General features: G+C 39.9%; 1 protein-coding gene across 3 annotated transcripts; it reads left to right on the forward strand.

Moving 5' to 3' along the window:
* The first annotated feature begins 718 nt into the window (after positions 1 to 718).
* ranbp3b (RAN binding protein 3b) lies at positions 719 to 26,918 on the forward strand. Of its 3 annotated transcripts, none has more exons than XM_041803176.1 (17): positions 719 to 797; positions 5,548 to 5,603; positions 5,897 to 5,933; positions 6,020 to 6,097; positions 6,208 to 6,279; positions 10,980 to 11,045; positions 11,223 to 11,315; positions 11,519 to 11,628; positions 11,882 to 11,998; positions 15,089 to 15,189; positions 15,273 to 15,348; positions 15,440 to 15,536; positions 16,384 to 16,508; positions 16,599 to 16,719; positions 19,199 to 19,341; positions 25,418 to 25,613; positions 25,747 to 26,918. In XM_041803176.1, the coding sequence occupies exons 1-17, from the start codon at positions 776 to 778 to the stop codon at positions 25,788 to 25,790; spliced, it is 1,554 nt and encodes a 517-aa protein (XP_041659110.1). In that variant the 5' UTR covers positions 719 to 775; the 3' UTR covers positions 25,791 to 26,918. The 3 variants fall into 3 exon arrangements, with proteins under 3 accessions (XP_041659110.1, XP_041659112.1, XP_041659111.1); XM_041803177.1 differs by having other exon boundaries at positions 765 to 797; positions 5,590 to 5,603; XM_041803178.1 differs by lacking the exon at positions 6,208 to 6,279 and having other exon boundaries at positions 744 to 797.
* Positions 26,919 to 27,392: the final 474 nt, after the last annotated feature.

The raw sequence follows: 27,392 nt of genomic DNA on the forward strand, positions 1-27,392 counted from the left end.
ACTAGTAACCCCTTTTGGACACTTTTTAATGCCCGTTTTTGCCATTTTTATATTTTTTTTTCACCACTTTTTCCTGCTTATTATTGCCACTTTGGGCCTACTTTTCACCTCTGTTGACCATTTTTTGTCACTTTTAATTCAATTTATTCTGTTTTCAGAAAAGGGCTTTACATTTTGAAGGCTTTAAACTACAGCATGATTATATTAAACATATAAGGTCAAAATAAGAAATACAGTAATCACAGTTTAACATCATAATGGATCATGATTTGTCTGACCTTTAAAGACCCCAGTTCGGCTGGGACCCCTAAAAGCTCTTCCCTTACCCCCCTTATGAGCGACCTTGCTTGAGTGAGATGCTGATATTTGGTTCAAGGCCCCCCGTGCCAACGTGTTGTAAAACCCCTTTGAAAGTCATAAACCCCACTTTTATGGTCATATCTGTTGTGTCATTTGGTGTTAGTAACAAATGCTTGAAAACACGTTTAAAAAAAGATACCTTCCTTCAGAGGCCTGTGGAGTTCTGGTGGGAAAAGCTATCCCAGCTAGTGTTGAACAGTCCCATAGAACAGTTTGAAACAAATCTAAAACCACAACCAAAAACATAATGTTACAAGCGGTCCGGTGGTATGACTGTGGGCTTGTACAGATGCACAGAGGGTCCCAAACTGCATTAGTAAACGGTGGCAGCGTGGTTCCCTGCCAGTGAAAACATTTCTGCCTCAACTTGTATTATCTGCGCGGTGGGTTGTGGGTGTGTGAGCGTCGAAGTAAAATGGCGGACTTGGCAAACGAAGGTGAGTAAGTGGCAGTAAGAGAAAAACAATACAGATACTAACCCGTCAGAGACGTTACCTAAACATTGTCTGCATATTAGATATATGAAATGAAGCCGTTTGGCCGCGTGTTAGTAGTCAGTTCAGGTGAATTAGAGCTCCGCGGCGTTCATAAGACTGCGACGTTAGCGTGCAGGCTAACAATGCTAACGGCTGGGACATGGCTAATACTTGGAATATGTCGGAACGCCCTCGAATGTTGCTTTTCACTAGCTGGCTTAGCTAGCTCCTAACGCTAGCACCCGGCTATTTTTAGGGCAGTATGTTTTGCCATTTGTGGTGAGCTAAATATCAGATGTGGATGCAAAACAGGCCTATCAACAGTAAAATTTCTCTTTCCAGCATTTAAATAAGAATGCAGTGCTTAGTCTGTGTGGGTTTTACCGACAGTTCACAGATTAAACATTAATTCCCCCGTGTGTAGTGTAACTTAGCTAGCATTTAGTTGCAACATTGCTTGATGTTCATTTAGGCGCGTAGACAGAAACACGTCAAGTACCAGACTTCGCTTTGGTCTCTACTCAGCTTCTGTTGTTCAGCACTTTCTCTGTGATAAAACATGCTTGTTAATATGATGTTTAAGTGTTGTGGTTGAATTCGGTGGGGATCTTTGTGTCACTGCTTGACCAGCGAGATGACTCATGCAGGATGGAGCGCATTAGCAAGCTAACTATAGCCCGTAAGCTAAGCTGCATTCGGGGGCATAAGGGGAAACAACCGGTGGTGCTGACTATTTGCTGGAACGGTTCAGATGGTGTAAATGCTAGCTAGTGAACATAAGCCGGGAACGTTTGAGGCTGCTTGAATTTCGGCACGGAGTATCAGTGGTGCATGCTTGAATCCTTACATATATTAGTTAAGATAGCTGAATATAAGCCCGACAGAAACACGAAGCTAGGTGTTAAATATAGGTCACAGAACATTATCATGTTTTCTGCCATTAAATCGATTCATATATAAACAACTAGCATTAGCAGTCAGAGGTTGTGTTAAAAGATGCTTAATGTCGCTGCAGTAAACAATCTAGGCATGTGCTGCCGGCTATTTTGATGTCAGCGCATGCATTAATGCCCCGGCACGGCTCACAACGACAACGATGCTACACCTGCTCAGTCTAACAGGCCCAACCCAGACAGAGGAAAACCTTTGTCTGCTACATTATAGGATTACAGAGGTTACCGTGCAGAGGTAGACGCTTTAACTGGGAAGAGGTGACATCATATTATTTACCTGGCATTTTCTACCCTTCATTGGTTTTCACAACGGGGCAAGGACATCTGAACAAATTCCTCTTTTTTGGTCACAAAGGAAGCTGCAGCTAGTGTTTAACCATGCACAAAAATTGAAACTTTGATAGCTTTCAGGTTTCCCAGGCGTCCTGCAAAGCAGCTGATCAGTTTTCCAGGCATGAAAAACACATGGAAAATGTGAGAGAACTATTTCATATCTGAGTTCTTCCAGACAGACAACATTGTCATCTGAAAGCGCTTCATTATGTAAAAGATCATAATAAATAGTTCCGGCAGTTTATGGACTATAGTATTACAAAAAAGGTTACACTCTGTAAACACCACCAAGTTACAGTACACAGTAGCATCTACAGCCTGGATGACAATACGGCAGAATGCTTGAAGTCTTAGAACCCTAACTCCTCAAAAAAAGAAAAATGGGTGATGCATGATATTGACTCAGAGAGCGAACTATTTGTTTTGGAAGATGTGTGAAACCTCTGCTGATACGTACATCTGTCATATTGGCTATAAATGTCTGCCTATATCTGCTGTAAATAAAGGCCATATGTATGAATCAATTTGTGGAGTTTTAGGTAGGACAAACGAACCGACATCAGCCAAAATATTTTTCTTTCTATTGGATATCTGCAAAAATCAAATATCGTGCATCTCTATCCTGCATGAAATACAGAATATTAAAACATGACCACACACAACAACAAAAGTAAAAGATAGGGATGCAGGTTATTATCAGCATATTAGTATTGCATTTACTGGCTTAAAAAGTGAATTATCAATATTGACAGACATGGACATTTCTACCAACACTTACAACTAATACTTTGACTCTAAAGATCTGCTTGTATCAGCTGTAAATATTGGCTGTTTAAAGAAATAAGATAGTGGAGTTTAAGGCTCAACCAGCAGACCTGCTTTAGTTAGTCTTTTTCTTTTTTCATCATTCATCCTTACACTTTAAAGTCTGTTTAAAAGACCAAAATGGGTTAAATTGTTCATCCTAAAGCTTTAAATTGTGTTTTTCAGATCTGAACTTCATTTAAATATTTAGATCTGTTTTGACTGAATGTATTTTGCATTGGCACATTGGCCCAGCCTGGGTTACAAAACAGTAAAAATGCTTAAAGTCTTGGAAACCAAATTGCTCCCCAAAAAAGGGGATGCATGATATTGATATCGATATCAGGAGGTATTGACTTGAAAAGCTAACTATCGGGTTTGGCAGATATGAAAATTGCTGCTGATATTTAAATTGCCTATAAATATTAGCCTATATCTGCTGTAAATAAAGGCCATGTGTATTAACACATTTGTGGCTTTTTAAGACCAGCGTCACCTGAAGTTTTTTCTTTGTTCATCTTCATTCATTAAACTTCAAACTTTGTTATAAGAACCGAAGTTCTAAGTTTGGACTACATGTATGATTATCAGTGAAAATATCTGTATAAGGTCAAATGATTTGTTAATGTTGGCATGTTTGATATCGTCAAAAATTCAATATCATGCATTCCTATCAAAAGAGAAGCAATTCAATACTATGTAGAAAATAGAATATTAAAACAAGACAAGGCACATAAAGTAACAGACAATTTTAGAGCAAATACAAGGGGAAGAAGGCTACTAATCGTAAAGAATTATTATAACATACTTATGTTAATAAAGTCAGATATTATCCATCTGCAGGTGTGTTTAGATTACTCTATGATCAATCCACCATCATGCATGGGCATGTCAGATTTTACTATAGCCATTGGATGCAAATCTTTTGAATCAGACTTCCACAGGAAAAAGTGTTGATGTATGGGCACAATGTGTTTCTGTCATATCAGCTGGAATGTCATAGAAAAGTCCTGGAAAATGGTCTTTAGAAAAGACCCTGCTGATTTATTTGCTATCCAGAGAAATGCTGTGTTTTGGTCACACTGTTTGGTTTAGATTAATGCTTTTCTCATGTCATCATCTCATTCTTCCTGGCAATAATAGGATTACATGATTAAATTAAGTATAGTTTTATTAGTTTATTTTTCTTTTAAGCATTACATGAGGGGGAGAGACTGGAATCAATTAAGTGCTTGTGTGAGGGTACTTGTCTTTGCACAGTTTATTACCAACAAGCGATGGCTGTCAGTAAAAAGTAAAGGCACATATTACTTGCATATAATGTTGGTCATATAATGTATATGAAATGCATACATAATGATACTGACACATTGGCAACAAAAATATGAGACATTGGGCAGGTTTTTTCTTTGCTTCTTATTTACATAATTTGCAGGCAAAGTCATGCACACTGACTAAATTGTTTAGTACCTCTGTGTCTTTTTCCCCTTCTGCCAGGTTTGGTTAGAACAATGACTTTTTAAAAGGATGCAGCAGTACTTTTCTATCATATCAATTATTAAAATAAAAGATTGTATTATTTTGAAATATGTGGTTTTAAGGGTGTCTAAGCATTGAAAGCTTGACAACCTTAGAGCTAAGCCATGTTCATTGCAGACTAGCTTCACTAAAATGTACAAAAAGCTGCCTAAAAGAATCTTTAAAAAACAAAAAAAAAAGAGGAATAGTTGTCCAAAACACCTAGGAGTTTTTGACTTGTTATATAAGAGGGTATTAATCTGAGGCCTGTGTATGAACTATGAAAGCAAGAAAGACCATTTGTGTCAAGACTGATTATTTCTCTATATGTATTTTTAACGCCTGTGACTGCTGTCACATGGTAGGTGTCAGATGAAGTGATTATAAAGCACACTGCATTGACAGAGTGATATATAATCTAATGTTTATTTCTTAGATTCTCAAAGAGTGATAAAGTTGGCTTTTTAAAGACTGCAGAAAGAGGTCTATTTACACATGTGCAGGACTACATCGGCAACGAGATTACTACCTCTTTGACCACAGGGGTGGCTTAAATACTAAAAAAAAACCCTGAAAGTTTTCAGAGAACCTTTAACTATGCCCCGTCTTCGACTTGCTGATGATAGTACCTCATGCATCTCCTCACAAAAGGTCTTAACTTTACTTTAAACTAAAGTTGGGTAATATTCATCCTTAAAGAAATCTATTTTCTTGTGTCACATTAATCAGACATTCCACTCTTCCCTTGTTTACATGTTTGTTTACCCCCTTTTTTGAGCTCTATTATCAGCATTTTATGAAAGTTGGCAATACATGTCTGACCAAGAATTTTATCTCCCATACTCTCTGTAAAATTATATAGCAAACTTAAGTGTATAGTCTCCGTTTTATCACTGTTTACTGATATTTCTCATGCAGTTTATTGCTAAATCTGTTAACTTCAAATGCAAAAAAAACCCTTGAGGTTTATCAACACTTTTGCTGCCACTGCCTGATTAAGATGAAAATTTAATCACTGTAAATCAAATGAAAGATTTAAACAAAACAGGACTATTGTACACTTAGTATGTGCATCAATGACTAGCCTTTACTTCTCTTAACAGACAAGCCTGCCATAGCGCCTCCTGTGTTTGTTTTCCAAAAAGATAAAGCACAGAAGGTAAGACTCTTTTTATCACTGTCTTTTTTAATGATGTTCAGTCTGGCCTACATATTTTGAGAATCATGTATTGCAGCAGAGTTTTTGAGCTCACATCTCTCACTGTTAACAGAAAAAATAGAGTTTAAAAACTGTCAGGCTAATTCTTCTTTGTCCTAAGAAGGTCTTTCTTAAATGGCTTTAAAGTGAGTGCCACAGATGTGGAGCCAGATGCTGCGTTGTTTTGTTTATGACCTCACATTAAGGAATACTAGTTTGGGAGAAAAATAATAGCTAACCATATTCTCTTGCAGCGATCTGCGGAGGGCTCAAGTGCAGAAGATGGAGAAGGTAAATCTAACAATAAAACCAACCACACTATTTGCCAATCATATTTGGCCCTTAGACTTAAATTTAATTTTGTTCTTCCATTGTAGATTCAGATAAAGACGAGGGAAGCTATTGCCCCCCAGTGAAAAGGGAAAGGACCTCATCGTTCCCACCCCCACATTCTGGTAAGGGCACGTTGTGACTAAGCAGAGCGTTTGTGTTTTTTCTTGGTTCTTGCTTGTGGTGTACACATTGATTTGTATGCTGAGTGTGATGCCTGTTTGCTACTTTGCAGTTCCCAAGAACAATGTATTCATGCCCTCAAGTTTCTGCCAGTCCCCGACTGGGAACTCTGACTCTGAGCCAGGTGAGGCATCAAAACCACTATTAGTGTCTTTGAACAGCTTAAAGGCCCCTTCCAGTGATAGTCTTGTAAAGGTCAAACATGTGATTTTATTAAGCTGTTTGGAGGCAACAGAAAAGAGTGGACTTTTACTAATAAACAATGTCTTTAGAGCAAAGGGATTGCACGTTTGAAAAATTTAACATGTTTCTAAAGTCATCCTTTCACTCTAACCAAATCTAGTCAGTTTTAGAGGTAGTTTTATTGTTGAGCAAGCCCTCAAAGATCTACCCTGAAGGTTGGATGTTACTCATGAATGGAGGAAAATAAAGTTACAAAATAGAAACACAACTTGACAGACTGCTGAATTCCACAGGCATGTGTGGATTCTTCAGGAGTGATGTAATATTCCTGCTAGGGTTGAATGATATCTTCAGAGGTAGTAACAGTGGTGAGAACAAGATCAGTGTAGGAGCGCAGCACTGTGTGTGTGCAGGTCTGATTGTATGTGTATGTGAGATCCTGCTCTCTCTCCCAGTCTCTCTCCCGCAGTAACGAAACAGTGTGTGAATTGACAGATGTGAACGCGTCATCTTATTCTCAGAGCTTCATTGCTGTGCTGTTGCATAAATGCACATTTAAAAGGAGGTGGAGGAAGAACAGGTGGAATGATCTGATTCTTTGTTAACTTTACAAAAAAACTTGTCACTTGCTATTGTGTTACTGGAACATCATCAACCACTTCAATCATTTATGATGTTCAAGGTTATGTAAATTCATCAGCAGCCCTGAAAGTTAGTGCTGGGCATTAATCTAGTTTCAATTTCAATTACAATTTTAGCATCCAACAATCATGAAACGAAGATTGAGATTGAATGATCACTGTGCCCCATACCTTGTCAAAGAGCTGTAGAAGATAAGAAAAGATGGCTGTTGGTTAAAAAAGAGGCATAAAAACCGCAATCCTATTTAACCTGGTTTTGAGGAGTCATTCCTGGAAGTGACAGAATAGAAGACACTAACTTGCAGAACTTGTTATGTGGTTGTGGCTGCCCTCCAAAGTTAAACAACGAATGTTGTGAGCATTGGACATTCACACAAATGAAAGTGTTCCAAAATCACTGATTAATCAAGTTAATAATTGTAAAGCCAATATAAAAAAAATAACCATGATTATGATTTTTTCTGCAATCAAGCAGTCGGGCTACCTGGGACTCAAACATTCCAACACACACCTGCACTTGCAATGTAAACTATCAGCGGCATGTCCGTGCCATTTAACAACTGTTTATGTGACCACAGCATTAATGAGCACTGGGACCAGGTGTTGTTGATAGTGGCATACATCTGTTTAAGAGCCACCTTGCTTAGTTCTGCGTCTGCCTCAAACATCAGGCCAGTGTATCTGTGATGGCAGCAGCCTCACCTACATTCAGACATGTAGGGGACATACAGGGTCTGTGTATACAGGGATCAGTCCTCCGAACACTGACAGACTTTTACTGTAGGTAAGTCAAGGAAACGAGAACTTGTGCTTTTGGTGTCCATCAGACAGCACAGAAGTGGCAGCATGACATGCTTTCAAGTAATGTGACTAACATCACATGTCCTTTAATGAGAGTCTTGCTCATGTGCAATTGCAATTGAAGAACTATCGTTAAGCCCTAATCTGTGTGTAGACATTATAGAAGATTCTCATCAATGACCTGTGTTAGGTTCCTGTGTTTTAACAAGCTGACAAAAGATAGGCCTGGGTGACACCTGTTGTTGCTTCCTATTGTTACCTGTAATCAAGCCTGTACGCAAGAGATTTTCCCTCTAGATTAGGACTATTTTACGTGCAAAGTTCATCTTGGAAACAAACTCTGAGTTTACTTGTCTGTCTTATAGATATTTGTTAATGACGAGTGATGAGCTGGCATTTGGCTGTTGTTTGTGAAGCATCAATGAACAATGAGGAGTGTAGTAACCCAGTCATAGTTTGTGCTTGTGGACAGCTGTCTTATTCTGTATCAGCCTCAAAAATGAACGCACCTGTAATTTCATGGGCATATCTGCACAGTTAAAGTTAATCCAGTACAGCAAATCTGCCTAAAAATTATGTCCAGCTTTATTTATTTCTTCAGATGTACTTAACCAGGAAAACCTCATTGAGATTAAGAAGCTCAACAGTGTCCTGGCCAAGACAGGCAGCAGCACAGACTAATCAGGAAATGAGTCTTATGTTTTACAATGAAATTGAACCAGACTGCATTGTCTTAATCAATTTTTTTTCAAAATCACCCCATTTAAATACCTAACAGAAGCAAAGACTTTATAACACTGTCCAGTAAATGTAAAATATGAATAATTCTATGCAGCATAATGCATCCCAGTACCACACCACCCACCCTGACCTTAGAAAATGAAGAAGAATTAATATTTCTAATGACAGTGAAAATCTTCTTTAAGAGCCTTTTTTGTCAGAGTTGTATGAGTGTAGGTGACAATGTACTGGTCCACCTATAAAGTGTCAGTGTCAGAGTCACAGGGTGTATAATGGCTGCTCTGCTTATTTTAATTTCTGGAGCCTTCTTTTTTAAGTAAAAATATATCTGTGTGCTGTACTTGAGTTAAATAGCTAATATAAGATTGGATGGGGTCTTTTTTTTACATGTTAACCTTGAGTCTTTGCTGAGGTTTGATCATCTGTGTGTTAGACATGAGGTATTAGTGATACCACAGCAGACTGCATGCCATACACCATCTGGTATATTTGAATATGTATCAAGTTGGTATTCAAAGGGAGAAATGTGAAACTGCGTGACTTACCAAGTAGGCATTTCATTCATACTTACATGTACACTTAAAGGCCACTTCAATAAGCACATCTGTTCAGCTACTTTTTAAAGCAATTTTAATGTGCCTTCTTACCAAAACAGGACAAAAAAGAGCAGGAAACTGTTACCTGGTCTGATGATTACCTGACACACCAGATAGAATATTTTGTATATTTATTGCATAGGATACATTTCACATTCATCTGGGAAACCTCCCATACAATGTGACATCACATATGTGGTGATAATCTTCATTTAAAAAAGCTTTGGAGTAGTCTCTGGTGTGCTGACTTATTTTTCTGTTTTGCTTGTGATTATTCCTGGTTCAGCACCCAGTACTTAACCCTTTGGGATGTGTGTGCCTTTGAACTCTTTAAACCTCCCATACAAAGCATTTGGGAAGGACAGGACTTATCAAAAAATACTCAAAAGTGATTGGGCGAATGGTCTGTCTGTCAAATTTGATATGAGCCATTTGTAGTGACAGGACAAAACAAGGTAGTCTGGCATGCGCAGCTGTGATTGAAACCTGAGCTCTACAAGTTGGCGCTGCTGCCATATATGAACAGCAGAGTTTCTTGGTGAAACTTGGAGAAAGAGAGCTTTATGCTGAAGCCGGTTGGGAGACATGCAAACACATTTCTGCCAAGACAAGTTTTTAATGTGGCTGTTCTGGCTTGTTTTAATAAAGAAATGGCCATTTCACATTTAACTGCCACTATACTAAAGCTACATCTGAGCTAATAGCTACCACAGCAGTAACCACCGTGTACACCGGGAAATCCCACCTATATCGATCACAATCTTGTGCTGAAGCAGGCTGGGAGAAAAGCTAAAACATCTTGTCGGTCATTTAAAGTTTTCATTATTGTTGTTGCTCTTGATTTCGTTCAGAATTGTGGTCCAGTTCTGATAAAACTGCCACTACACTTGGCTACATCCACGCTAATCAGCACACTGAGAGTAGCCATGGCTATCAACTCGCAGTACAACTAAACCCGCCCGTAGGTACTGCCTTGTTCTCAAATGACGCTGATTCATCTGAACTGTTTTTTTATTCTTCTAAAATGTTATGTATTTGAACTTTTCAAGATACAAGGCTAGTCTGACGAGTGAAGAAAATGAAAGCCTACCACACCACCAGCAACAATGGCACATTCATATTTAGTTCAATCAGCTTTTTTCTTCATTCTGATGCTTGTTTTGAACTTCAGGAGATTGTCTTGACTATGTCTACATGCCTCAGCGCATTGGTTTCTGTCATGTGATTGGCTGATTGGATATTTATGTTAATGAGCAGTAGAATGGGTATACCTAATGAAGTGGCTGTTGAATGAATTTAGCTGTACATGTGTAAAACTGAAAAAAGGATGGCATGATTTTTATAGGCAAGATGAGAACTACACTGAAATCAGCTCATTTGTTTAGAACTAGCTGGCATGGTGTCTCCAAAAGACACAGCTGTGTCCACTAGAGCAAATAAACGGGCCATAATTAAAAAGCTTTTTATATAAAGCACTCAAATGGAAGAGATAGCAAAGCTGCTAGAATCAGATGAAAAATTTTCTTGCAGTGTTTATGTTCACAGGAAACTAACGTTCAATCACGTTTTGATTAAAAAAAACTTAAGGCTGATATTTGGCTCATTGATCAAGAGAAGGTCATATCAGGCTAATAAAGCCACTGAGATGGAGAGTGAGAGCCAGACGAAGATCAGAGGCCCTGCAGTGTTAGTGTGCAGGAGTTGGATCACAACACGACTCTTAAAGCTCTACAAGCGTTGCTGTGGTAACGGCCCTTTGGTTGGAAAGGTGCAAAGACAGAGGGAATGAACCCTTTGTAAGTTGCTGTGTGACTTCTGAATCTTATTGAATGTCTGCCTTCTCTTGTGCTTTATCTCATCAGAGGAGAAACCTGTGGGATTCCGTTTAAAGCCTCCAACTCTCATACATGGGCAGGCACCAAGTTCAGGTTTGCGTTTGTGGTTTAATCCCTCTTGAGATGTTTTCTCACTCCCACTTCAATAAAAAACTTAAAAGGAGATTTTTACCTTTTCTAGTTTTCTCTGAAATGGTACTTAGCTTAACATGCGGACCCTGATTATCTCATTATGTTGAAAAAGTATGAGAGAAGTTTGCTCTGTTGCAGGGGTCCCAAGTCAAAAACCCAAGGAACAGCAACGCAGTGTCCTCCGCCCTGCAGTTCTTCAGGCGCCGCCCTCAAAATCACATATAGAATCCAGTGAGTGCAACTTTGAGTCCCCCATGCAAACAAGGTCCCAAAAGAAATCCCTAAAATAATACACAACCGATTTAATTTTGCATGCCACGACCATGGATAGTGTTTGCCCTTGGAGTCATCTACATGTAACTAACCCGGTAGATTTCTTTTGGACGGTGACAAAAACATTGAACCACATTTGTCTTTTCTCTCTCTTAATGAAGATTCCAGTTGTGGAACCAACGGTGTGAAAAAGTCATCAGACGGGGCGCTTGCAACCCCGTCCATCTTCCTGAACAACACAGAGCACTCAGCCGACCAGGCAAAGTCACAGGTGAGGAGTTGTTCAATCTTTGCTTGTGATAATCCAGGGCTTGGGGTTGAAAAGAAAACCAGTTAGATCAGTACAGGCTGTTCTAAAATGTGGAGATTTGCAAAGGGTCTTAAGAGTCATGGCTACTGAAACACGGAAGTATTCATCTATCTGTGAGTAACGGCTGCGTTTCTGTGCAGCAGACTTGGGTTATATTGAACAGAACAGAAATATCAAGTTGACCTGGAGCATTTTTTTGCTCTTATTTTTTCAGAAACATGAAAATGAGGACAATGATGCAAGTGATAAAGACGGAGGTGGAAGAGAGAAGAAGGATGCAGATGTAGCAATATCTTTTGTATTTGGTCAGAATATCAGAGACAGAGCAAAGGTGGGTAGTTTTCCACTTGTCTGACACCTCCCCTGGCTTTTAGCAAGCATGCAAACTAAGGCAAGAATGTGTGACAAACAGAAACAGATGTACACAATGTTCTGATGAGATAAAACAGATGAGTTTTTAAACATATAGGATAAACCTCTGATTAAAAATTAATTTTATTATTTATACATTCTCCACCACTTTATTATATCTTTTCAAGTGTTCATCTCAAATACCTAATCAGCCAATAACACGGCAGTACATTACAGGCGGGTAGACATGGCCAAGATGATCTGCTGAAAATCAAACTGAGCTGCAGAATGAGAAAAAAGGTGGTTTAAGTGTCTTTGAAATGTGCCATGGTTGTTGGTGCCAAACAGGCTGGTCTGAGTATTTCACAAACTGCTGATCTACTGGGATGTTCACACACAACCATCTCTAGTGTTTACAGAGAAGGAGAGAATATCCAGTGAGAGGCAGTTCTCTGGGCCAAAATGCCTCGTTGATGGCAGAGGTCAGTGGGGAATGTGCAGACTGGTTTGAGCTGGTAGAAAGGCAACAGTTACTCACATAACCAATCATTAAATCTAAGGTATGCTGAAGAGCATCTCTTTAATGTACAGCCTATCTAACCTTAGGCTAGAGAACTAGAAGACCACATAAGGTGCCACTTCTGTCAGCTAAGAACAGGAAACTGTGGCTACAGTACACACAGGCTCACTAAAACTGGACAATAGAAGACTGAAAAAATGTTACCTGGATTGATGAGTCTTGACTTTTGGTGGGATGTTCAAATGGTGGAGTTAGAATTTGGAGTAAACAACGTGAAAGCCAGTGAACCACAGCACATTTAAAGTCACTTAAATCCCCTTTAATCTCTTTTCTGATGCTTGGTTTAAACTTTAGCACGTATGTCATGATCATGTCTACATGCCTGAATGCATTAGCTACGTTCATGTGATTAGCTGATTAGTAGGTATGCAGGATATTAGCTTGAAAAGTTGAACATCGAATCAGTAGGTATGACATTTCTGCCAAGATATTGGCTTTGCATATCTGCAGCATAATCAAATATCGGCCTTAGATATTGGTAAAATATACAAATGTACCATCAGGTATAGGTGGTTGCCTGGGGTGTCACACACTCAAGGAGGCTTGTAGACTTTTTAAATGAAGCCCCAAATAAAATAATGGCTACAAGACTGTCTACTTCCCTGCTGCTCTCTCAGCTCCGCTTGACTCAGCCTCTCTTTGAACAGGAGACACATGAGTTACGATTCAATCAGGTGGTCATGTTTGATTGGATACAGTTTGGTGTAGTTCAATACAGCAAGCCCCAAAACAGTTTGCGTTTTCCACGGACACACGTACCCTCACTTGATGGGTTGACTGTAGGGGATATGCATGGGATGTCACAGGCAGTGCGAGCCTCGCTGCTTCAGCTGCTAAGTGGCAGAAAGTTTGAACTTGTGTCAGAAATGAGTGTAAAGTGTTGTGTTTTTAAAAAGTACTTTTCAGTGATGTTCAGTAAAGTCAGTATAGATCCTCAGCTAAAGACATGTTAAATTTTTGGAGTTGTAACAGCACTTTTAGTAACGACAAAGATGAAGCTGGGCTAACAAGCATTCAGTTAGTGATGAATTTAATACAAACCCTTCTCCATTCTCCTCCCTCTTACCTTAAAGGAAAATTAAGGCCTTTAATTTCAGCAAATCAGCCAGACGGTAAAATAACTAAGGTGAAAGGCATCTAATGACAATAGATAATGTTTTTATAGCTGTACATTTAGTCCCGCGATGTCTGATAAACGCGGTTTTATAAATTAAAAGCAGCCTTTGTAAAGTAACATGATTTCTACTTCCTTAAATGCTGAAGTGAATGCTTCATGAAGTGAAAGAAGCCTGTCTGAGGCTAGAATGGTTTCTATGACATAATGTAAAAGTAAAGAATTGTACCGTGTAGATTTGTCACATTAAAAATAAAATGAAGGATTCACTGGTGTTAAAATTGAATTGCATTAAGCATGAAATCCCAGGGACATCAATCAAATTTTTAATTTAACAACAGATTAAAAGATTAAACAATCAGAGTGTTTTTTTCACAGAATACCTAGAGTAAAAAGAAGTGAATGAATCACTGAAATACAGAGAATCAATTGGTCTAAAGCTTTTTAGATGTTAATTCAGTGTCACATCCATCATTGATGAATCTGGCTGTTTTTGCCGACAGACTCTGCATTGTATACTTGAATCAGGTTCACACAAACAGGATGATTTATGACCACACATCAATATCCATGGCACAGAATGCTGTATGGATCTCAGTCGAGTCCACATATCCCTAGTTTAAGCGGATATTAGTCAGTCTTGCACCTGTTTCCTCATAGAGCAGACAGCCGCATTTTGCAGCCTGGCTGAGCAGTCGTATTGGGCGCTTAAAGTGACATCAGTGCATACCCTCTATCGTGTGTAGCTCCACCGTTGTGGGACGCAATTGTGAGCTTGGCACTCCTACGAAAGAGTGCCAAAAAGTGGGATGGTACGGGTCAGCTATTTGAGATCCTGTCCAACTTTTGACAATGGAAACGCAAATGAACGTGTACCTTACTGTGCCAAACTTGGCTGGCCCGCTTGGTTAAAATGTCTTAATAGTGTTTGTTACAGTGAAAAAGGGGTGTGTCTCAGTCTCAGTTGAGATAAGTTTAGAAATATTTGCTTATCAGATACCGTCAAAAATCCAATATTGCGCATTCCTACTGATTAGATATTGTGTTATTATGCAGTTGAACAGGTATTTCCAAATGGTGTGGTAGGTGAGTGTATATTTAATTTGCGATTTATTGTATTTCCAGACTTAAATTACATTAAGGGTCTCGCTTCCCTTCAGTAATGAATTTCTAATGCCCAATAACTCCTTTCCCTGGCCATATTTGTTTACTGCAGTTTTGTGTATGATTTGGAAGGGCTGTTTGGGCAGTATTTCAACAATATGAACCTGCTGCTTGCTCACTGTCTGCAGAGCATGTCGTTCTTTTGGTCCATCATGATGTTTTGCTTTTTTTTAAAGCATGAAAAAATATTAACGACATGTGTTTCTCTCTAGTTGGAAGAGAACAGTACAGAAGACAAGTCAAAGGATAGTGTGCCACTGGATTCTCAATCAGAGGGCACTAATTATTTCTTACAATACATCTCTACCCCAAGGTAATCAAATTGTGTTTGCCTCGTTTAATTAATAGCATCCATGATCTGATTCTATCAACCCACTAATGCGCCTTTCCTTTCAGTTCAAAAAATGCCACAAACAGTACAGACAGTGGGGCAAAGTTTGTTTTTGGGCAGAACATGTCAGAGCGGGTTCTGGTGAGTTGATGCAGGCTGTGCAGTTGTGAGCTGTGTAATCTGCCAGTGACTGAGCTGTAAACAAGTTCTGATAATTATAATGTGTTTTCAGAGCCCTCCAAAAGGTGAGTCCTCAAATGAGGAAAATAAAGAAGTTACAGCTGCCCCTACTTCAGAGCCCTCATCGCAGGAAAACACCCCAGAGAAGGGTAAGAATAATTTTACCAAAGTGTTTATTTTGATTTGAGTTGTGGTAATGGATCTATACTCTGTAGAGAGTAATGGGCAAAATTAGAAGAAAAATAAGAAACTAACAGTTGAACAGAAATGCAAGAATAGCCTTATGATCCTTACAGGCAGTCACTTCAGTCTGTCTTTTTATCCAATAAGATATGCAAAATCTTTGAGTATTGTTTTAAACGTGGTATGGCGTGTTTACGAGAAGATCTTTGCATGGAACAAATACTACATGTGTAGTTTAAGATGCAAAACTCATACCATTGGTTTGATGATTATCATTGAAACAATGGAGGCTATAATTACACAGATTTTTGTTTTTTGGTTCTAGAGAATGGCATTTCCTTTGTTTGGTTTCAATCACAAACTCCAAATTTAAAGCCAAGCAGTCTTGTGAATACAGTCAACGGAAGTCTGATATTTTGTCTGCGAAAACCTTTAAGTCCATCTATAGTAAGAAGAACTGTATCTGTATTTTTAGGTTAGACTGTCTTCTCTCTCTGTACAATAAGAATAAAAAAATCATCCTTTCATAGCTGCTCCAGCACAGCTTTTATTAATGCAGGCTTAGAGCCGAAATGCTTAAGATCAGCAGCAGCCTGAACAGCTCATATGTTAAATGATGGAGTGCCAGCCAGAGTCCTGCATGATCACCTTCAGCACAGGATAATCCCAAAATTTTGCAGAGAGCAGCATGGAGAATGCATGGAGGCTTTTTTAATGATACTGAGGGGCTGTGTCTTCAAACAGGCATGTCACTTTTGGATAAAAGTCTCCGGCTTGCTCTAGATTTTTTATTACTCTATTTCACCTCCTTAGTGAACAGCGTGTCAGAGTCTTTGGAGGAGTCTGCAGCAGCTTACACCAAAGCCACAGCCAAGAAGTGCATCTTAGAGAAAGTGGACGTCAAAACTGGAGAGGAATCAGAAAGCAACGTTTTACAGGTAGAGGCTGGCTCTGTCCGTTTAACACTTACTCTAAATAAAAGAGACGGAAAGCATCACACTGATTGTATATTGTCTCTCACATTTCAGATGCAGTGCAAGTTATACGTCTTTGAGAAGACTGCTCAGTCGTGGATAGAGAGAGGTAGAGGTTTGCTGAGGCTCAATGACATGGCGTCGACAGACGATGGCACGCTACAGTCCCGTCTAGGTAAACACACCTGCAGAATAAACCTGGAGGCTGGAACAAGTAAATAAACAAGTTACTGATGAGAACGTGGAAATCCTTCTCGGATTGACAACTGATAAGGAAGGATTGCAGATACACTATACTGCCAAAAGTATTCACTCACCTGCCTTGACTCGCATATGAACTTAAGTGACATCCAATTCTTAATCTGTAGGGTTTAATATGACGTCTGCCCATCCTTTGCAGCTACAACAGCTTTAACGCTTCTGGGAAGGCTCTCTACAAGGTTTAGGAGTGTGTTTATGGGAATTTTTGACCATTCTTCCGGAAGCACATTTGTGAGGTCACACACTGATGTTGGATGAGAAGGCCTGGCTCTCAGTCCATGCTCTAATTCATCCCAAAGGTGTTCCGTCAGGTTGAGGTCAGGACTCTGTGCAGGCCAGTCAAGTTCATCCACACCAAACTCTCTCATCCATGTCTTTATGGACCTTGCTTTGTGCACTGGTGCACAGCCATGTTGGAACAGGAAGGGGCCATCCCCAAACTGTTCCCACAAAGTTTGGTGCATGGAATTGTCCAAAATCTCTTGGTATGCTGAAGCATTCAGAGTTCCTTTCATTGGAACTAAGGGGCCAAGCCCAGCTCCTGAAAAACAACCCAACATCATAATCCCCCCTCCACCAAACTTTACACTTGGCACAATGCAGTCAGACAAGTACCGTTCTCCTGGAAACCGCCAAACCCAGACTCATCCATCAGATTGCCAGATGGAGAAGTGCAATTCACCACTCCAGAGAACGCGTCTCCACTGCTCTAGAGTCCAGTGGTGGTGTGCTTTACACCACTGTATCCAACGCTTTGCATTGCACTTGGTGCTGTATGGCTTGGATGCAGCTGCTCGGCCATGGAAACCCATTCCATGAAGATCTCTACGCACTGTTCTTGAGCTAATCTGAAAGTCACGTGATGTTTGGAGGTCTGTAGCGATTGACTCTGCAGAAAGTTGACGACCTCTGCGCACTATGCGCCTCAGCATCTGCTGACCCCGCTCTGTCATTTTACATGGCCTACCACTTTGTGGCTGAGTTGTTGTGATTCCCAATGGCTTCCAGTTTGTTATAATACCACTGACAGTTGACTGTGGAATATTTAGGAGCGAGGAAATTTCACCGCTGGACTTGTTGCACAGGTGGCATCCTATCACAGTACCATGCTGGAATTCACTGAACTCCTGAGAGCGACTCATTCTTTCACAAATGTTTTTAGAACAGTCTGCATGCCTAGGTGCTTGATTTTATACACCTGTGGCCATGGAAGTGATTGGGACACCTGATTTCAATTATTTGGATGGGTGAGTGAATAATTTTGGCAGCATAGTGTATCTCAGTAAGAGAAATACAGATGATTCCATGAGGTAGATTTATTAGTACATGCTTTGAACACAAGGGGGAGCTCTTTCCTTTTCTGTTTCCTTATGTGGATGAGTAAGTGCAGGCTGATAAAAATACTACATGTACAAAGGTCAAACATGGTGTTTTATATTGTTTTAAAAGGTAGTATCAGGATAAAAGATGGCACATTTTTCCCTTAAAAGGAAATTGTTTAAATGTATTCATTTTGTGACGTTGCACAATAAAACCTGTATCTCAGACCTAAGGTTCACTGAAAATGCCATCTGTTATCACTGCATTTATGATGGTGGATGTTCTGTTAATACTTGAAATCTTGGCAAACACATCTGTTACAGTAACCCTGGAATGGATGAGCTGAGATTACAGGGAAATTCGTTAGTTATTTTAACTTCAGCTTCAGCTTTCAAGCAGTCAGTCAGTCTCTGTTTGTTTAGCGCCAATTCATAACGGAAGTAATCTCAAGATACTTTACAAAGAGCAGGCCAAGACCGCACTCTCTGTTGAGGCAATCATTAATTTTATGATAAAGACTATACCCTGTCATGATAAAGACCAGCGTTAATCACCATGAGCACAGCACTAGCAGTATTTAGCCAGTTAGAGTGGCAACAAAAACCTTCCCTTAGGGGGCAGGACTGTCGAGCAGGCTAGACTCATGCTGACAGCCCTCTGCCGAAGCTGTGCAGGGGTCATAAAAGGTTAGAAGGAGGGGTGAGAGTGGGAGGAAGAGGCGAGGGACAAGAGAAACAACAGAACACCAAATGAAAGACAAATTAATGGCCATAAACCTCCCATTTTGTAGGAAATTGCTATTACTTTGATGATGGTATCTTTTTTGACCCCTGAAGGAAAATTACCTTGCAGCCAGGTAAAAAAAAACAACATAACAGTCTTACAAACTCAACCACAAAGAAAACACTGAAATACATAAATACAAGACTACATTTAAGGACACACAACATCATCAAACATCTGAAGTGAATATATAAAATGCTTGCTACTATTTGATCGCTACATATTTTATCTTTTATGAGAACAACTCTAAGGCCAATAATAATATTGTGTTTATGTCTAAACCTTTGCAGTGATGAGGACCCAGGGCAGCCTCCGGTTGATCCTCAACACTAAACTTTGGCCCCAGATGCAGGTGGACAAGGCCAGCGAGAAGAGCGTACGAATCACTGCCATGGACACAGAGGACCAGGGGGTCAAGGTCTTCCTAATATCGGTATGCATTACCAAACCTTTTTATAAGGGCTTGTTTTCTAAGCACAGGAAAGGTTAGTCTTTATAGCTGTGGACTGTAAATATCATGCCCTTAAAAATGGCATGCACTTCAGTGAATTTACGCAGGGACTCTTGATATGATATTGTAGTTGCTGCAGAAACTGGAAGCTTTTCTTGTATTTCACAGTCTTTCGCTGTTGAGACAAGACATCAGTGGCTTTGCATCTGATGGCAGTTGAAAAGTTAAACAAACTGAACAGCTCTGTGAAGTGATTGGTTCATTAAGTAGAATCTGCACATAAATCAGTCTATTCTAAGGGTTTCAACCATTGCCCCTTTATTATCGCCAGTTCAAGACAGAATATTTTCCCCCCTGTAGCATTTATACCGTCAACATCATTAAAGTGTAATGCTGGAAGCTAATCGTCCCACCGCTGATCTACCATCAGAGGCTGTAATAGAGACATAATTGTGGCAAGGTGGGATCACTGTTAAACATGAGCTGGTGAGGTGGAACAGCCCTGCAAGTGTTGATGTCTGTTTGTATGTTCACACTGTGTGCCTTTGGTGCTCTGTGGAGCCATGAAAATCACACAGGGACTGTTGATGTCACACAGTTTGTGTTTTAAAGTACAGAGGTGTACTGATGCGATCACGCTTTGTTACCGCTCTGTTTTGAACTTACAGGATAAAAATGTTAAAAATAAAGATTTGAGACTGTCAAGTTTCACCGTTAAAATTTCAGCCACCATATTGATTTTTGCAACACCATCACCGGTTTAAATGCTGATGTTGTGTTGTGTTGCTCACATAAGGCATCAACGATGCATAACAGAGTGATATGTGAGAGACAGTTGCTCACTCTGAGACCTGTCATCAGCAAGTCTCACTCTGACACTTAAGAGCAGCCGTCTGTATCTGTATGATCAATGTGAATCACAATAATAAGGTAAAAGTTGTATTCTCTCCTCTCAAAGTTTGATATCTGTAATAACAGCACTATGAAGCAAGTGTTGACTTTGCACAGTGATTCTGTTGGCCAGTGTGGGGCTTTAGTATGAGCTGGGCTCAAGACTGTTGAGTGTGGCTTTTTACTTTTTGCGACCCTTTGAGCAGCTAAATGAGAAGCTCCAGTGCTTTTTCTGAGGTTGTGGTCAGGTTCACCATTCGTGTTTTCTAATGGATGTATTCCTCACCCTTTCATTGGGAAAAATCTCTTGTTTTGTCCTTAACCTCTGCATGCTTTGTTATCAGATGACGCTTCAGTTTGGCAGGCTTCATGGCTTCACATGAAGACACACAACACATTTTGGTTTTCCATTACTGTTCTCAATAAAACCAAACTCGAGATAGCTGTCATCATATTTTCTCAGTTTAGCTGGTTTGGGCCTAGCATCACTTGATGAAGTGAATGCACTTAAATATTTATTCATTGTTGCTAGCTGGACCTGCACACCAAAGTGGCTGATGCGTGACTGACAGATTTACGTGATATCTCACAATCATATTTGAGTTTTTATTGGCCCGAAGCTGACTTGTGTGGGAGTCATTAGTTTAGTATGATTGTTTTATAGCACTGTGGTCCCCATATGTATTTATTTGATTTTGAATGACATGGCAATACTTTAATGTTTATTTCGACCAGTTTGAGAACTGTTTCAAAGTGTAATTAAACAGATGATTTACCTGTTATCGCCTGCTGTGGTGGTAAACGAGGTCAGAGGAGCAGCTGTAGACACCACAGTAGCTTAAACTCACTGGTACCATTGCTTAAATCATTGATACGCATGGTACAGACCACAAATCCTTCACAATAAAAGTCTGTAGTTGTTGTGGCCCTGAGTGCTTTTATTTTGAATGCCCACATCAAGAAATATGGTGATTTTACTAGCAGCTTGCTACACCTTAGCAAAAGAGAAGTAAACCTTTAAACTAGTAACCTGACACACCAGATGGATTTGTTTCACACATCCATCTGGAAAACCTTCAATACCAAGCGTTTGGGAAAGGACAGAGGATTTGAAAAAAATTCGCAGTGTGATTGGATGAACGTTCTGTCTGTCACATCTTTACGGGCCAATCAGAGCAACAAAACACGTGACATAGCCGCGACCGAGGTGTGCGTGCGCAGCTACCGAGGAATAACGCGAACCATGGCAACTATAGACATGTCAGTACACGACTTTTGTCATTTTTGAAAAGAAAACAACTCAATGCTGTTCTTTGTTCTTCTTTTAATGAAGAAATTTCGTCAAGTTGTAATAGAACTGGTTCTTTTGCAGCATCCACGCTAATCTCTTCCGCCATAATTGCACCGGTCTGTTCGTCTGCCTCATTTCAGACCACTGCATTAATGCAGACATGTATTGGCTCGTTCAGCAACCAAAGGGAGTATCTACAGGAGGAATTATTGAGCTAATTGATACTCAAATGTAACATCATTTAGACTGCGGGACTTCAAGTCCATCCAGCTTGAGTTTGAAGCCTCCGAGGGGTGAGCAGGTCCTCAAGTTGTGACTTCAGCTGTGTACCTTGCGCACAGACACACCTCTCTCTTTCTGCGTGACTCTCTGGTGTGGTGAGGTAAAATAACTCAAAGCACGAATGAGTTTTCTTGAAGGTGTAACATTATGTCGCATGGTACTGCTCCGTGTTGAGCTACGTGATGTTTGCCAGTGTTCCATGCAGCTGCTCTGACATGCTTTGTGCTGTTTAGGACGGGGTGGGGTGAGTGTTTGTGAAGTGAGGCACACGTTGTGCCACAGTTTAGTGTTCCCCCAGATTTACGTTCGTCTCACTAAAAAACACAGCATTTCAGTCAAGTTCATCAAATTTCTGCAATTTCCGTTGTAAATAGTAAATTGCATAGTAATAGTAAATCACAGTATTATTGGCCAATTCTGCGATTCTGGTAACACGGAAGTCATAGGGCCCTGGACTCCTTGTCTCAGCTCACTTGTCTTTTTGTCTACTTTCTTTTTCTTTCTAATGGTTGTAGGTCCGGGTCCAGGTCAATGTCGGATGGTGTCTGGGTCCGGACCCGGACTACGGTCCGCCAGTTACTGACCTCTGTTCTAGGGTGAAGGAGTTAAGAATAGTATGGGCAACAGGCAGCCACAAATAAAGCTGAAATTTTTAATAGTGTATTTATGTGCAAGTGGCATTTCTCTCCTGCATGGATGGTGGTTATATAAGGTCTTTCTTTATGAAACATGTAGAAAAAATGGTTGGCAAATATATTTGATGGCTTATATACCTGGATGGCCAACTCAAGTGTCATCTATGTGTGGGAAACACTGTTGATGATGCACTTCTGATTTCAGTTTGTGTTCAGATGACAATCTGTCTTTGAAAAGACAAGGTTCATAGTGCTGTCAATTAATTAATTTATTATTATTATTATTGCACTTAATGTAAAATCTGGAGTCACCCTGGTTGTAGCTGCAGTCTGTTTTGGAATCTCTCAGAGGAAATGAAGTTGTCCTGTGTAATGATCTTCATTTCATCAGGCAGTGCACAATATCTGTGCAGATGTGTCACTCTTTTTGTACCCCCTGTTTTGGCCGTATTGAGTTTGCTCATCTACTAGCCATACTTTGGTAGCTGAGCTTTTGGCCTGAGTTGATTGTTGTCACAGAAAAGCGGTTAAAAGTTGGCACTAAACCCCACAAATTCCAGCTCAATCTGAAGGTTGCAGTGGCTGCTACAATACAGTGAAAGGTGTGAATTTTCATTTGTGTTAGGTATTGTACAGCGTGTGATTGGGCAGCTGCAAACACCTGCAGTAATGGCATTTCATATCTCAGAACTTTATACTGGTATATTGATTGCATCAGTATTAAGCTGCAGACAACTTTTTGAATAAAAAAGTGGGTTTTAAAAGTAGGGATGCACCGAAAATTTGGCCACCAAAGATTTTCGGCCAAAAATGGCTCAAAAGTGCATTTTCGGTTTTCAGTCGAAAGACTTTTATCACCGAAACAACAAGGCCGAAACACGATGTTGTGATGACGCAAGCAAAAATCGCGGCCAGCACACGCTTAGATTAGTGGTTCTCAAATAGGGGTATGTATACGTGAAGGCACTCAAGGGGGTACGCAAGATTTTAAAATACATGCCGACTATTTAAGAAAAATAGCTCCTTTCTTTGCAAGTCAGGAGCAACACGATTTTGCGAGTATATTGCATTCTAAAATCACATTCGTGCTGCGAACGTCTGCGGTGTGTTTTCTCTATCCTCTGATAAACAGTGATATTTATTGGAGTGGAAGATAAAAGGATGTTTCTCCCTCTCTGTCCTTCACTCCGTGTGTAACGCAGCACTTTTACACACAGCCAGGACGTCGGTGCCATTTTGTTTCACAGTTTCATTCACTGTGCCAGCCAAGTTTGTAAGAGGAGGGACTGACTTTTCATTCATTCTATGTCAAATATGATCAATAAGAGTTATAATATTGCACAGCTGAGGCTCATGGTGAGTGGAGTTAACTCTCTCCACAGCGCACAGACTGGCTCACCTGTTTGAGTTCCAGACTGTTCAGAGGAGTCATTTAGCTGGTTGATCCGGAGCATTTATAAGTCGTTTGTCTGAGGTCAGAGGAGACTGTGTTGGTAAATATTTCACTAAAGTCCCATAAGTTTAGAAACAGCTCCAGCTGTCAGTTTCGCTCCAACGAGCGCACATAGTGGTGGTGGTGATGCCGATTTTTAAGGCAGACAGAGGAACAAAAACGTCCTCCTCTCCAACACCACCTGATGTTTGATATCTCCTCATATCTGTCTGTATCAGTGCTTGTGTTTTTGCCTCTTTTTTTAGCCTGGTAGAGAGGGAGACAGGCAACAGGCAGCCCGACATGTCCATATGAGCGCAAATGCGCTACTTAAATATCCGCAGCAATGTCGTGCTGCGAAATGATGTTGCAGGTGAGGAAGCTTGCTTTGACTCGTTACAGGTTCGAAATGTAAATATTTTATGTAAATAATTTGCATGAAAAAATTGCGTATAGAGTGTAAGGACCTTAAGTTTATAAACTGGATTTAATATTTTGTAGCCTCTTAAATTTAATCACCCTAAAACCCCGAGTCTCTCCCATGGCAGAATGGTTTGACCCGCTCTGGAACATGCCTGTAAGTCACTGTATTCACAATCACTTCATTCATAAAAAGGTTTATGATTTATTTTTATTTTTTGTGAAGAAATGCTGATCTGTAACTAAGTTCCTGATTTCAGTTTGAGAAGAGAGAAGTCTTTTTTGTAAAAATTATTTACAGGTTTTTAGTTCTTTCTAACTCTGGAACAATTTGGAAATAAAAACAGAGAGACCACTGCAGCCGAGCAGAGTTTTGCACACTTCTGGGTTTAAAGCCTTTCTAGTCACTGTTTTCAATAGCTACATTAATTTGAATTCCCACATTTAGAGATGAGAAGATGTGCCATGACTTTAGTCAGGCATTTTTAATATTTAAAATGTATGAAAAAAAAATCTAATATTTGTAATTTGAAAGTGTTTATCAGTTACAAAGTTTGATAAATCAGACGGCTGTCACAGCACTCTTTAATGTCTTTCTTTTTGGCCAAAAAGCTTTGTGCTGTTTAGGGGGTACATGACTGAAAAAAAGGTTGAGAACTACTGATTTAATGTATACATGAGTGCGGTCAAGTTAGACATTTTATTTTGTATTTTATTTTATTTTACATTGTGCGTTGTTGGATTGAAGTGCCTAATAAATATTTACATAATTTTGTAATTCATTTATTCTTTGAAGCATTAATAATAATTTTTGCAATTGCAGTTGATTTTAGTGAGGTTAATACACAGTCATAGCCATAAATGCAATGCTACTAATAATTGGCATAATAATTTCTTTCGGTGTTTCGGTTTTTGGCCTTGGTTTCCTCATTTTCAGTTTTCAGTTTCGGACAAGAATTTTCATTTCGGTGCATCCCTAATTAAAAGTGCAGCCTATACACTGGATTTAAGGTACCATGTTAATGCAAGTGTTGATTGCAGGAATGTGTTTTTTTCCTACATTTATTACGGCTCACAGCTCTCTACCTTTGTGTCTGTTGTCCTCAGGGTAGCTCAAAGGATGTAGGTCAGCTGGCTGCAGCATTACATCACCGTATCTTAGCCCTGAAGAGCAGGGCAGAGCAGGAATCCGAGGCACCGGCAACAACCATCCCCGATGCTGAGGTACCGCAGTCCAACGAGGACGACAGCGACGAGGAAGACAATGCCTCTGCCCCAGCTTCAGCCTCCACTCCTGCTACGAGTCAGTGATTTTTATTGTTAGTGTGTCGCTTTATTGCTGTTTTTTGCTTGTTGGTACCACATCAGCAGTTTGTCTGGTGATATAAATCCACACCCCCCTCCTACATAACTCTTGTCACTTTGTTCCCCTGCAGGTAATTCAGAGGGAGGAGAGAGCCAGGCAGCAGGGAGCACATAGCGTCACTCTTGGACAGCCTGCTTAAATGCTGTTGTTGAGGCATTTTGCTGTAGGCATCTCCATGGACACCCCTTGACCAACATGGGTCCTCCAGACCAGTACTTTTGGATATTAGAAGTCTAGCTCCAGGAAATAACCCCTTGTGCCGGAGTGTCTCACCCAACTTGTGCAGTTCATCTTCTCTGCATTCAGCGTAATATCTGGAGTCGTTTCTTCCCTCCCTCTCCTGTTTTGTGTTTTATTTTTGTTTTCGAGTATTTTTTCCTCTCCCCGATAGCAAAAATAAAGACTTCAAAGCTTTGGTTTGGGACTTTTCTGCTCATCATATTGATGAGTGTAAGGGTGTTTTCCTCTACATTTTAAAGTATGGCACATGTTAAGACTGCAGTTTCTACTTTGGGACCTTTTTACTCACTCTACAGCCGTACCTCTGGACGCCACACATCCAGAGGAGCTTCATTCACATTGTATTTGACTAGTCATCAGTCAGTTGTTACTACATCGATTCCAACCCTCCTACCCACCTCCATCCCAACCAGTCCGTGCGTTAGGTTTTGGCAAATGTAATTTATTTTGGATCGTCATTTTCATGAGGTATCTCGACACGTGCTGTTTGTAATGGCTAGCCAAGACCACTCGAGTTGTCATTAATAGCAGTTTCTTATATTTCCTATTGACCTATATTATACTGAATAAAAGACTGAAACAAGGCAGTTTCTGCTTATGTGAGTTCATAATATGAGGACAAAGGAGCAGAAGGAGTCGCATCAAACGTTTCTCAAAAATTAATAAGATTTGTTTGTCATTCACCTTGTGTTTTTTTTATAAAAGAAAATTAACACATCAGTCTCCATTCTGCATGAAACTTGTTTCTTTTTTCTTTTAAGCATCCCAAGAGTTTACTGTGTTGATACATATTTTTTATTTTGAAGATATACAAACTTTTTATTCATTTTCATTTGGAAGACATATTGGAATTAAGATTTAATTTCATGTGTGGAAAATTTGAGTGATAACTGTAATACCTTTTTGAATGTCATGTACATTTGACTATATCATTTAGTAGCGCACCATGTTTTCTCATCTCCTCCAACTGCCCCCTTTACAAAATAAACCATTTTGGACTGACATCTGGGACTTTTTTCCTTCTGAACGCTAAGTGTCTTTGCCTAATCCAAATTTCAGAGTAAAACTTCACCAGAGTTTGTTATCCTTTGACAGTGAGGATGTTTTTAATCAAAAACACCTCCAAAAATGTGGAGTGGTTCATCTGTTTTGTATTCATGTGTCATATCTGGGCTGCAGGTTGATGTATGCTGTGCTCTGACTGCGTAGGGCAGGAATCAGACCAGAACTTGCTTATACACAGTCTGCATCACACACTAGTTCATGAATATTTGATGCTTGCACCTATCACAACAACCTGATGCAATGTTATACATCCAAACAAGCAGCATATCTGCTGCCTCTGCTCTCTCCTGTCTGACTTTGAATGGTGACTCAGGAAAGTGCTTTCTGCCATGTCCCCTAAAAGTGACAGCAGCGATTTAACAGTCACAAAATAGCACATTCTGGCTAAAATATAAATCAATCTACATACTT

The sequence above is a fragment of the Cheilinus undulatus genome, linkage group 13 (assembly GCF_018320785.1).
Source record: "Cheilinus undulatus linkage group 13, ASM1832078v1, whole genome shotgun sequence".
Classification (NCBI taxonomy): domain Eukaryota; kingdom Metazoa; phylum Chordata; class Actinopteri; order Labriformes; family Labridae; genus Cheilinus; species Cheilinus undulatus.